Genomic DNA, 13112 nt, shown 5'->3' with positions numbered 1-13112 from the left:
AACATCTCTATATTGGACTCGGCTCTTATTCGAGAATCAAACCAAACACAATACATGCTGTCATGAATAATGAAGTGCACTAGATTTAGAGAAATGCAATTTTTAATGAAATAGAGTTGGAAAAGAAAGTATTTGCCCTGAGCCATAGTAAAAGTTCATTTAAATATTTAGCGGTCTATAATTAGAATATACAGTATAAAGGAACATTATTTTGCAAGGGGGGTAATTGAATCCTTGTCATACAGTTCTTTTTATAGACGGGTATTGTATATGATAAAATATTCAAAAACACACAAAAACTTCAATCAAAACTGATGAAGTTGTTGCTGGGTTTGGCAGGCTGAAATATTAGTTTTAAAGAAGCTACTGGGTGGAAACAAAGAAAACTGATTGTGTTGCTGTGATGGGAGATCACTGGACCTTGCTAAGCCATAGAATTTGACATCATAGAATGGCAGTGTTCAATTTCCACTTTTCTGGAATGTGCGGTACAATAAGTACTGTATTTTAAGTGGCTTTTTTTTGTTTTAAACAACAAACATGTGTTTTTAAGATATGAGAAGCTACAAAAAGTCCTGAGACATATGACTATGACCATAACTGCAAAAAGTGAACAATGCAATCATAATATTCCTTATTCATTCATTGCACTTTCTTAAAGGGGAAATCAACCCAAACATATTTTTTTCCAGAATATGTTCTCAGCAGACCCACGAGTTGAAACACGGCGTTCTGATTAATTGCATTTGTGGAATATAAGTTAATCAGCAAAATGCGCCCGTTTTTAGCCATTTCAGGGGGCGGCCATTTTGTCACTCCTGTCGACTGAAGATGACATAAAAGTTGCTCGTGGCTCAGCTTCAGATAACAGATCAGCCGTGATTGGTCGTTACCTCAGCCCTGAGCAAGTGTGATGTCAACAATCATATGTAGTTGGAATGATGGAGTGCAAGGCGGCGGCGAAGGACACGTTACAAAGCGCCTTCCAACCTCCCCCATTCCCACAGCCCACTCACCGCACAAGTCCTTGCTCAACCAGTCTCTGCCTTCAGGCTTGTTGCATGAAGCCCATTCATCTGTTCAACAGAGAAACACAGCAGACAGCACTGATATCTCACATCACCTCCGCCCTCCCAGCACCCACATGCATAAAAGGGCTCGCCTCAGTAAAAGCAACATTGGCTGGGCTGGGTGGTGGTGATGATGGTGTATAGTGAGTGAGCAGAATATTAAACACGCCACTTTCCCACAGAGAGAGGCTCCCACTGATTGCATTTGCTTTTCTAAATTGCCGAAATGTATCAGATCCAAACGCTAAGCTACGGTATTTTTCAAAAGCAGCGCTGTTCACGGCAACGGCAGTTAAGTTTATGTTAAGACGACCACCCTGGCGGTTGTAATAACTTCGTCGTCCGAGCTTTTCTATCATGATTGGCTCTTGGGGAAAATAATTGGCTCGCTGTAATTAGGCAAAATCTTTCATATATTTTTGGTACGCTGGAATCAAGGAGGTTGAACACAATCCATTTCAAGATGTTGGTCAACCTCTGTTTTATTTATATTTTTGGAATAGGGGCGAGTCTAGGAATCTCAGGTGAGCTGGAACCGCTCCCTGATGAGCACGGGCGAGAGGTGGGATACACCCTGGATAGTCACCAGACAATTACAGGGCAATTGTAGACAAACAACCATTCTCACTCATTAACAACTCATAAAAAAATGTCGTGTTCAATGCATCTAATATGAATCTTTGGAACACAGGGAGAACAAGCAAAACCCACAAGAAAGCCTGGAGAAGAGATTCGAACCATGAACCTCAGAACTGGGACGAAGGAGGCAGACGTGCTACTCACTCACAACCCGTCCTTCCTTCTTTTAACTTGAGCTGTGATATTAAATAAGTAAATATACAGTACATGTTAACTTGAGTAGTAAATCATGACCGTGACGTGCGTGTGGCTTCTTGAACAACTTTAATCGCCATCACATAAACTATTTGTGGTGATCCAAGACCTGTTATCCATTTGACTTTTTCAGCAACTCGAATATGCCCAATTGTAGCTTTGCTGATGAAGATGGAACACTTTTAAAGAGGGACGCCTGCTTTGACCTTGTGGAAAGTGCAACCTCGCGTCTCTGAGCTGCCTTTTTTTTTTTCCCTTTAAAGCAGCTTTCCATTGAAGGAAAAAAAGGGGTGTAACTTTTTTCGATGATTACTAAAGAGAAGACAGAGCTTTTTATAACCTCCAGAAAAGGTGCTTTGATAGTTTAGATATGTAATGGACTTTGTGGAATCTGTTTCATTTAATCCACTCCAAATTTTACGGTCAACTGTTCTTTGCCCTTTTATAAGGCAAGGAGCCATATCTGCTACCTGAAGTGGGTGTTCAAATGGACCATCCGTTTCTCAGAGTGAGACTGCAGAACCATATGAGCTGCCCGTGCAAAATATTGCAAACATAAAATCCTGATGAAATGATAATGATTTTAATGTATACTTCACATTCATTTTTAAATGTGACAATCGATATGGTTTTCTTTTGAAATAAAACTGGTTTTAATGACTCTAAAAAAATGAATGAATGTTATGAAAATATTGAATACATGAAGATGGTCATAATAAAAAATGATACCGTATTCCTCAAATTCTGGTATTTATTTACTAAACCACAAGCGCCAGGTGTTTATTAGGACTAAGACATTTATCAAGCACTATTATTAGCATTATCATGAGCTTATTTGTACAAATGCAATTTTTAAATGATAATGATAACGTTATTAATTATTGGGTCACTGATGGTGTAGCTGTTCACTCACCTGACTCGTACAGGCAGTGTGTGTTCAATTTCCCAATCATGGACAATGTGAATGTTTTTTTTGTCTCCCATGAGCCTTGGTGATGGTGACCATTCCTGGGTGTAGTCAAGCTTTCACCCAAAGTCAGTTGGGAGAGTCTCCATCTCCATCTGAATCCTTGAACATGATAAGTATTGTAGAAACTAGATGAATGTATTAATGAAGGTACTTCATCACGATCGTGTATTATATTATGATAAATCTCCAGATCAGCTGTGATAAATAAAAAAAAAATATTTTTTTTTTACTCCAAGATAAATAAATTTAAAAAACTGTCATCAAACTAAGGTGGAGTTTAATGGGTAGCTTTAAAATGATCTTTTTTCATTTCAGACTCAACTCAAAAAGGCTACATATAATAGACAGTCAAGACACTTGATCAGTAGATCAGATCATACTGAACTTCAGTATGTGTAGAGATGAATGGGATTGGCATAATGATAAATGATGAATTAATCGTTGTGAATTAATAGTTGATGAATAATGTCCTGAAGCAAAATGAAGAGCGCAACTCGGCCTCAACTAGCAGAGATGCTGTTGATTTAGTCTCAACTAGTTTTTGGTCTGAAGATCAACAACAAGACATGAGCTATAAGTAGTTGAGCTACAATCACGCAGACTTCTGCTATTGCTTAACTACTTCTGGAGACGGATCAATTCACCATGACAACACGCCTTCCTTGAGCATCTGTCGGGTCCTGGCTGCGAGGAACCTTACCATGCTGGAGTAATCTGCCTATCCTCACCCAACCTGGCTCCATGTTGTTTTTTCCTCTTTCTCAAGGGAGCCATCAAGGACACCCATTTTGAAGATATAATGACATAATGAGAGCCGTGATGACGGAAAGGCTGGGAAAGTGCGTTAGACTCCAGGGAGATTACTTCAAACGGGAAAACTTTTAGTTTGAATCTGAAATACAGTATCTTTTGTGACACCAGTTCGGAACTTTTCAGTACAGTCATGGCCAGCTCTCATTTATTCGTTTTATGGTAAGGAGTTTGCATGGTGGAATTACAATCCAAATGCAGGAAAGGAGGCAAGGAGTGCCAAAAATCCTCAAAAGAACAGTTAAAACGACCTTAAAATATAAAGTATTGACAATTATGGCAACAATGTTAATTAGCACAACAAAGCAAGCAAGTTGTTTGCTCCAAAGCAATTTGCTGAGTTGTTTTTACTTATATTTAAGTTGGAGGACAATACAAAGGACAATTATTTTTGTAAACTCTTATTTCGTTGTTGAAAATGCGGGAAAGCCAATTTTCACATTAGCAAAACTTAAAACAAGATTTTATCAAAGTTTGTTGCCTTGAAATTTTGACTTCACCCAACTTTTTTTCTTTACAGTGTATTTAAATATGCAAATTTGTATAACCAGGGCCTGATGGTGGGAATAATCATTCTACATGACTATCACGACATGAAGTCACTGATGGAAAAAAAGAGGAACAAAGAGGAAAAAAATGGAGACGTTGGTAAACGAAGACAAGCCCCGAAAACCGGTTAAAGCGGCATTGAGCGATCACATTGCCTTGAGGTTGCTGAATAAGGTCCTGAACCAGATTGGCGCCCCAGAATTTTAGCTCAGCGGTCAGCGATCTGTGCTCCCACGCTAGAACGCGGTAGCAGTGTGGGTTCGATCGACCCAAGTTGGGATGACACTGCAAGAATAGAAAACTGCTCTTTGTGTCGTCTCCAAATCTCCTGAATGTTACTTACTGTGATTGCATTGTGGTCATTCATACAACACAGCAACCATTAGTGACTAATCGTTCTCTTAAATGCACCGGCAAGGCTACATAAAAAACGATTAAACACCTTCCCTCTGGTGTTCAAGTCATTTCATTGACAGAACAACTGTCTTAATGTTTAATGCTCACTGGAGCTGTGAGCTTTTAAAGGCCACACATGGGGGAGAAAAATTCCTCATTCATGTGCGTTTTTCGTGTGACCGTTGGACAATGTGATCTCTGAAAAACATGCCCAGGCACGAAGCTGTGCATGTCATTGAGGCAGCTTGGAGCAAACATTTGAAGCGACGCTGTTTGTTTGTCTGGTGAGGACGATGTCAATGTAATTGCGATCTTGAGATCGTTCTCACACCCTCAATTAAACATTTTGTTATGTTGCCGTACACCAGAGCTAGCCTTGTTATTAGCTCTTTCCACTTGGGATTTCGGAATGAATGATTTGCAAGATCATTTTGGGATTAAATTTGCAGGGATGCCCCATTATTTTCGCATGTGATGATTCTGAATTGGTCATATGAAGTGTAGGGCTACAAAGCTGATTCATACTGTGTTTGATGGTTGCTAAAGATTCTGTTGATTGAGTGTAAATGGAGTGCAATCAGCAGAGGTGCTTCTGATCGATTCAGTCTCAAGTAGTAGAGAATATACAATGATATTTCTCCATTCCATTCCTTTCCATGTCTCTTTTTGTCAATGGCCTATCGGGCACTTAGTATTTACAGTGTTCATCAGAAATGAGTATGTCCCCCCCTCCCATTTTCAAAGTAAGTTTTTACTAGTCCTCAGTCAACACGAGGCCCTTTTTCAGAATCTTGATCCTGATTCTCTCGCTATAATTTGAATTTTTAAAATAATTTTAAAAAAAAACATAGCTTTGATAGACTTCCACTAGTGCACTCATTTCTGTGTGTGTGTGCGTGCGTGCGTGCGTGCGTGCGTGTGTGTGTGTGTGATTATTTGTATTCAACAGCTGTTGACTAGTGTTGTTTGCAAATATATATATATGTACTAGCATTTTGTCTTCTTCGAGTTTACTTGTTCTCCTTTCCATGTTAAAGGATTTATTCGGGTTTGAGCTGAAATTTGAAAATGTGTTTTTTGTTCTGAGTATTACAGACAATTTCACTGTCTTTTTATCCAAAGTAAATCAATTTAGCAATGCAACCTTTAAACAAAATCATCCCACAATGCCTTGCGCATCAGTAAGATAGCGGCCCTCAGGTTTTCAGAAGCATATGTGCAAGACAGTATCGAGTCAAACTACATTTCAAATGAAGATGCATTCAAGGCATGTGTTTTTCAGCAGTCTGTAATCACTTGTTCCCAGCACTTGGTCGTCTGCAACGTGTCCATTACAGGCATATTTTGCTAATGCACTTTGCTGCTCACCACTGTGTTCGGCAGGCCAGTTGGCGGTGGGAACCTGCGAGATAGTCATGCTCAACAGGGACAGCAGCGTTCCCAGACGGACCATCGCCAGGCAGACAGCCCGCTGCGCCTGCCGCAGAGGTCAGATCGCCGGCACCACACGGGCGAGGCCGGCATGTGTCGATGGTATGTCAAAGGTCATTTCTTGTCTGTTTTCTCAATGCGGAGCACACGCTACCGTTTATTACGGCCACTATTCTGAATATATTTCAAAGGGGTTTTTAAAATATATTTTGCCAAGGCCATTGAAGATATTACATAATATTACCGGTATTATTTATATGCCTTCAAAGAATCCCTGACTGTAATGACGTATGATTTATTTGGTTGTTAGAAACATAACTTTAAGATATTTTTTAAATACATTTTGTTGGAACTTTATTTGCAGCTCAGAGTTCAAACTTTACGAAATGGCACAGAAATCTCTAATGAATGTTCTCAACTCCTTTTTCAATGCCAGTGTCATACTGATCTGAATAATATATCAATAATATTATTAAAAAAATATGGCATTGTGACACAATGGAAGTCTATGTGTATGTATCTCAACTTCACATAACTGACATCCTGTTGTTCATCTTGATATCGTCAATTAGTTAAGATTGAATCGACATCATCTCTGGTGGTCGCAGCCAGGTGGTCCGTGATATGTTTCCTTAGTAGCTTCAAATGTGATCAATCACCAATGAAGTTATTGATTAATTTGTTATTGTTTTTTTTCTTTGGCTCGTATTGTCTCTTTCCGCTTTCAGATGAGTATCGGTGTTGATGTATGTTTTCTCTGCATCAGGGATGGCCATCTGACGACCACAGTCTGAGTGGCCCCTTGATTAATTTTCCCATGCCCAAAAATTTTGGCGGGGGATTTTTTTTTTCTTTTTTCAAACCCCAAAAATTATTCCCCCCAAAATGCTGGTAAACATTCAATATACATTGTCCACAACAAAATGGGGAAAAATTCTGGGGAAAAAACAAGAAAAATCCCCAAAAATGAAAAAATATTGGACAAAACAAAACCAAATTTGTAAACCCGCGGGTGGCAAACTACCAATATGCAGGGCTCAACTTTTGTTTTAAGCAGTAATATCATCAATCACCACTAGATGGCAGACACATCTTAGTTGCGTTGGGTCTTATACTGCCCTATATTGCAACGTTAGTAGACCTATCATTCATTTTTTTTTGCGGATTGGGAAGCTATGCAGGACAAACACCAATTCCTCAATAATAATAAAATATTGAGTGAGTTTATTTATTTTAATTTTTGGTTTATTTTTGCATCTTGCATTTCTATATCATGATGTTGTAAAAGTAGGTTTGCTGTTATACATGATTTAAAATATTCCAAACAATAAAGTTCAAGATAAGATAAGGTAAATCTGTGTGTGTGCGTACGTGTGTACGTCAGTATACAAAAACTTATGACTCTGGACCTCAGCTAAACTGTTGTACAAAGTCCTATTCATTCACTTTGGCTGTTCTCAGTGTGCTGTTAAATCCCTCCCTTCCTCAGATGTTTAATAACACCAGCTAAATAAGGATCACTCATAGCGTAGAAGGTGAGTTGGATAAGTTTTAATGCACGATGGCCTGTCTGGGTTATCAGACTATATCTGGTGGAAAGTGACAGACGGCCTTTAATGGCGGCTGACACAGTCGTGCTGATTGGATCTCCCAATATCACAATGACATGCACCACAAGCCCCATTAGTTCCAATGACTCACAGCATCTAATAGCCTCCACACCGCATGCGGTCCGATGGCTCGCGTCACATTCCCCAACGTCGTTTTTAACTGCCTCCGACGCTCAACAGACGCCCCCACCCTGCCTCCCTCTAAACACTCAACAGATACTAATTAACTTAGAGAGAACTATGATTAAAGCAGGAGGAAATTGATTTTCACTGGTTTCCCGCTGCACTGCACCCTGTACTCCATTAGCGGCCAGTGCATTAACGACTGAATCTGTTGCTCGCAGCCTCATTGAAATGCTTCCTGCGGACAGCTGATGGGGTCCAACGTCGCAAAGCTTTTAAGTGGAATTCTGCATATTGCATGAGAAAGCAGTGGGGCGAATTCCTTCCAACATCCTCTTTGATCTTTTTGTCCGTAGTCCGTAGTACTTACATTGGCCTCAAATGTGGATTGACATAGATGGGCTTTTGCCCTTCTAAGCATGTAAACCACTTTCCTCATTTCATTTTTTTTTTTTTTCATTGATACTGTATCCCTCACTGACCATTTGGCACATGTATTTTTGCCTTTGAAACTGTTGTTAACATTCAGACCCCTTGAGATTCAAAATCAAAAAAGTTCATTTTATTTCTCATTAATGTACACTCAGCACCCCATGTTGACAGAAAAAAACAAATGTGGACATCTTTGCAAATTTTTAAAAAAAGACACACTGAAATATCATAGGGTCATAGTCAACTCCTCCACCCATGTTGGTTTCTCTTGGATTAGGTTGACCGGTGCAGCAGAACAAACATGGTCGCTCCGTGTGGCGACTCCTATGACCTCTCGCTCTACGGCCAGCTCCAGCGCCTCCTGAAGAGTACGAGGGTGCGCCAATTGAGTCTGTATACGCAGCTCTCTTGGGGTAATGGCCCGGATGAACTGGTCCCTGGCCAGCTCACTCTGGATGTCAGTCGGCGTATGGGCATATGCACGCCTTGACAAAGTTTCAATGTCATCAGCTACTACACGGGGAGGTTCACCAGCCCGTCTGTGCCTGTTTGACAGCTGTGAGCGTAGAACGTTGGGCTGACTGTACTGTCCAAAACGCCACCGTAGGGCACCAACCATAGCCCCATTGTCATCGCTTTCATCTCTTTCAGCAGTAACAAGCAGGACAAAGCTTCTTCCGTAAGACACATGGCCAGCTGCAGTGCCTTATCCCTCTCAGTCCAGCCAACAGCCCGTGCCAAAAGTTGAAATTGGGCATGGAAAGCCTTGCAGTATTTCGGCGTCTTGATAGGCCGCTGGATAGGGGCCATCATTGTTGTCTGTACGTGCACCACCCTCAGCGTTCAATGAGTTAACACCAGCATCGAACGGGAGCTTCCTCGCGGTCCCCCTCAGGTGGTCAACATGCTCCGAAACACGATCAGGGTTCATATCACGGCCCAACGCACCATCGAAAGCGGCGTCCATCCACTCCCACCCGCGGTCGACCACCGTCACTTTCCTTATGCGTTGCCCTACTGACGGTTTCACTTCTGACACCGATATAGCTTTGTAGATAATCAGGCCAAGCGGTGAGCTAGCAACAACTCTTTTAATGAGTAACAGGAAAGTTAATGTTGGCCGTAACTACGCCAAAGAGACCGGTGCTTGGACTTTCTTTGGCTCTGATCTGAGTCAGGCTTCTCGACACGCTTTCTCACTGCTTGCTGGTGACCTTTAGCATTACTCTGTGGGGTCGTTCCGTGCCAAATCAGCCCCAAAAAATTTGGAAATTTTGACCAAGCAGATTTTGATTTTAATGAAACTTATCGTACTTGTTGATTGTGACACAAACGCTCAAATTTTAACTCAATCGGAGCTTTATATCTCAGGAACTACTGGGTCAATCTTCACAAAACAAGTATTGTTGGAAAGGAAATTCAACAACGATTCCAAATCTGCAATCTTTTAGAAGATGCTGCTCCAATTGACCTCAATTTTGAGATTTTGTGTTGTGCAATCACTAAACAGAAGCACACTAAGTTTTGTTAAAATCAAAATCTGCTTGGTGAAACCCACTGGGTGATTTGGAAATGAGGGACCCTGTGGTTCCAAATGAGGAGTAAGTCATAAAATGCTCAGCTAAACCTCATGGATTTAAAACTCAAACTTTTTCTACTGTTTTGAAATGAAAGTCAAAAATCCATGGCTTACGTCATCAAATATAGCCTTTGGGCATTTTCACACTTACAACAGTGTGCCGCTGGTGACTTAATGAAAGAGAACTGGGCTAATACTTTTAATCTCCCCTCCCATCATAAGCCAAGTGAAGTCCAACAAGGTTTATATTTGTTCAGTGAGAGATACAGCAGTATCTTTTGCAGCTGAAAAAAATGGCAATGTGTTTTTACAGTGAAGCCAAAAGGCAATGTAGTTTTGTACAATACACTCTGTCCTTGTGTATGAAATACCCATTGTCCCCGTAGAACAGGAGGTGGGTGCAAAGTGGCTCATTTGTATCGGACAGAACTGACCGCCAAAACAGAGTAAATTCAAGTGGAGGGTTACAAGTGGATGTTAAGCTTGCTGTAATTCTTTATCCTTTCTGTATTTTTAGGACGGTTTCTTCCACTTTAGACTCATACACTTCCTAAAACATAGAAGAAATCTACAACATTAAGGGGCATTTAACCTTTGAGGTTGCCCATATTTTGAAATGGAAAATAATGAAGTTAACATGATAAACATTGCAATTATATCGTGCAAACAGTTGGACAGTGAATTTAGTGAGGTTCCATGAGCTGGCAAATTTAGCGTGTCATTTTTTCACTACATCCGCTGTCCCCAATTTTTGTACTTCTAGCTGCTGCAGACTACATACTGACATCCTCAAACTTTCTTAATAACTATTCCTAGTTCATATCGAATTTGTGCACATAAGACATTTTGTTCAATTGTCAGGGCAATCATTCTTCTCTATTGATAGAAAACTTTTGAGAACACTTTTGTTGGTAGAATTTTAAATTTATAATAGATCCTTCCCAGTTTACCTACAATGCTTAATATTTGAGGGCACGCACGCAAAAGGAAAACACGGAGAAGCCTGATCTATTGTTAGACTTTTCGATCATCGGTCTACTTATGTCGAGTTTCATGATGACATCCATATTTGGATACCGTTTCACTCACACTTTGGAATCAGTCGGAAGTCGTTATGTAGAGTAATAGAAGTTGGTTGGAGGGAAAGATCTCGATAAACTTCCAAAATCAGACTGGTCAAATGAAGCTTTGTTCCACAAAGTGAGTTATCACAACATTGTTCATTACTTGATTGTAAAGAAGAATGCCTACATTTGGGTAAACTTTGATGCTGTCAAGATCCTGGAATCTTACAATAACTTTGCGTCTGGAAATACAGACGGGAACTAAGTGACGGATAAACAATGCCCGCCTGTTCAACACTACGATCTTTGTCTCGTGACAGCAAAGGTATGTTGCTTTTGGTTGACAAAATATGTCGATCACTACTTTAGTAGTGTAAAACGTTGTTCATTAAATCATCTGTGTCCGGATAAACTCGTTTCGCTGTATGTCAAAGAAGCCTCTTAGCTTGCTAGCTGCTAACAAAGAGACACACTTGTTTACAACACATCGCTCAGCAGGGTTTGTACTGTTTATTTAACATAAGAAATTTGACATGAGTTTTTCTCAATTAAGTTTTTAGTACAGTATTTCAAAACATATGCGAGTAAATTTGTATTCTACACAATGAACAGATGAATGTTGAACAGCATTGCAAACTAAAACATGGACATGCAAACAGACAAGCATCACGCCCGTCTCAAATCAAGAAACAAAGATGAACCTCATTACCCAAAAAGTACCTGATAAAGTGTACACAGCATATTCTTGTATGTTTTGATGATGTAAAGTAGTCACGTCAAAAATGTGAGAGCAATGGTGAATATACGGTGATAAAAAGCTTTGTTTTATCCCCCCGTTTACAATTACTGGCGTGAGCGATTTGAACGACCGTAAACAGCACAAGTGTTCACCGTTGTTTTGAACACAAAATGGACTTTGCGACTATTTTGCCTCTGTTATTAAACTCGTTCGACCAACTGCCCTCAAATGTTGGAAGCCTTTGCACACGGCGCACAAATGGGACATCACACGGTAAGGCTTGTGCATTTTCAATTGAATCTCTTGTGTCTTTTATCTCATCTTTGGGCCACATTCAAATTTCTTTGCCTTTGTTTTGACCTTTTTTCTGATGATGTCTGCACACTACCTCTCCAGCGCTCTAACGCTAATCTTCTCCTCAAGCTGTCTACTTTTCTCTTGCTGGCCTTCCTGTTGCCATACTGCCACTTCGTTATCGCATGTGGCTTGATAGTCACCGTGATAAGAATCGGCTGTGAGACTGTTTATTCTGGCTCCAAGCTTTTATGCATGCTCTGCAAAGAGGTCAGAAATTTTGCAAATACTCATTTTTATTTTGCTGTTAGTGCAGCCTCAACATTTCACTGTTGTTCTGATAAATCATGTTTTCTATTGTGCTAATTCCATGATTGCTTGAAGCCCAGTTACTGTGCTGTTTCCACACTTTTATGTTGTGCGCATAATAAACATTTCTTTGGCGCTAAATGTTTTTTTTTTTCAATGGTGTGTGAATTTAATTGATGCCAGTCAACAAGAATTAGAAGAAGCATAAAAAAGAATTCTAACAAGTAAAGTTTTTATGGCATTATAGCCGAAGGATGTATGCAATTTAGACCAGATTTTTCATGATTTGTTATTAAATGACACATTCTTTTCGTTGGAAGTTTTGTACCACCAGGTACAGTTGCCAAGTAACTTTTAGGGCACCGTGGTAAGTACAAATGGTAAATGGGCTGTCACTTGTGTAGCGCTTTTCTACCTTCGGTACTCAAAGCGCTTCAACCTGTACCTTATCGACCTACTGATGACGCAGCATCAGGAGCAACTAAGGGTTCAGTAGCATGCTCAAGGATACTTCAACACAGTCACAACGGCCGGGGATCGAACCCACAACCTCTGGGTTGGGAGACGACCACTCTACCACTGAGACAGGACAAACATGCATTAAATCAATGAAAGTGCATGCTAAACACTTAATAAAGTATGTAATTCCTATCTTGATTTAAATTATTATAGCATGTTTGCACAATCACTACAAACAACTGTGAAGAGTAACATTAGCACCAATGCTAGTGCTAAGACAACAATGCGTGTGCCCTGGCTGGTCCACTAATGGTATAGAGCTCGGAATTATTTGGCAGCCGTGGAAATGACATTGGCTATTTTCCTCATTACTAGTCAGGTTCACATTCCCTCCCTCCTAGCCTAATAAACAATGCTGAAGACATGATGAAAAAAATAAATGA

General features: G+C 40.2%; 1 protein-coding gene across 9 annotated transcripts in view; it reads left to right on the top strand.

Annotated features, from left to right (window-relative positions):
• Positions 1-13112, top strand: part of tafa5l (TAFA chemokine like family member 5, like) — a 54363-nt gene that overhangs the window by 17905 nt on the left and 23346 nt on the right. For all 9 annotated transcript variants that reach the window (XR_015086436.1, XR_015086437.1, XM_086027774.1 and 6 more), the window contains one exon: positions 6013-6162. Coding sequence is in view for 7 of the 9 variants with exons in the window: in XM_086027774.1 (XP_085883900.1) it covers positions 6013-6162 (150 nt within the window). In the remaining 2 variants the exon portion in view is untranslated. The remainder of the gene's footprint in view (positions 1-6012; positions 6163-13112) is intronic.

This window comes from Filicampus tigris, chromosome 1 (assembly GCF_054856515.1).
Source record: "Filicampus tigris isolate MCC_2025a chromosome 1, RoL_Ftig_1.0, whole genome shotgun sequence".
Lineage (NCBI taxonomy): Eukaryota > Metazoa > Chordata > Actinopteri > Syngnathiformes > Syngnathidae > Filicampus > Filicampus tigris.
The sequence above is the reverse complement of the archived record's forward strand: the minus strand, read 5'-3'. Positions and strand labels throughout refer to the sequence as shown.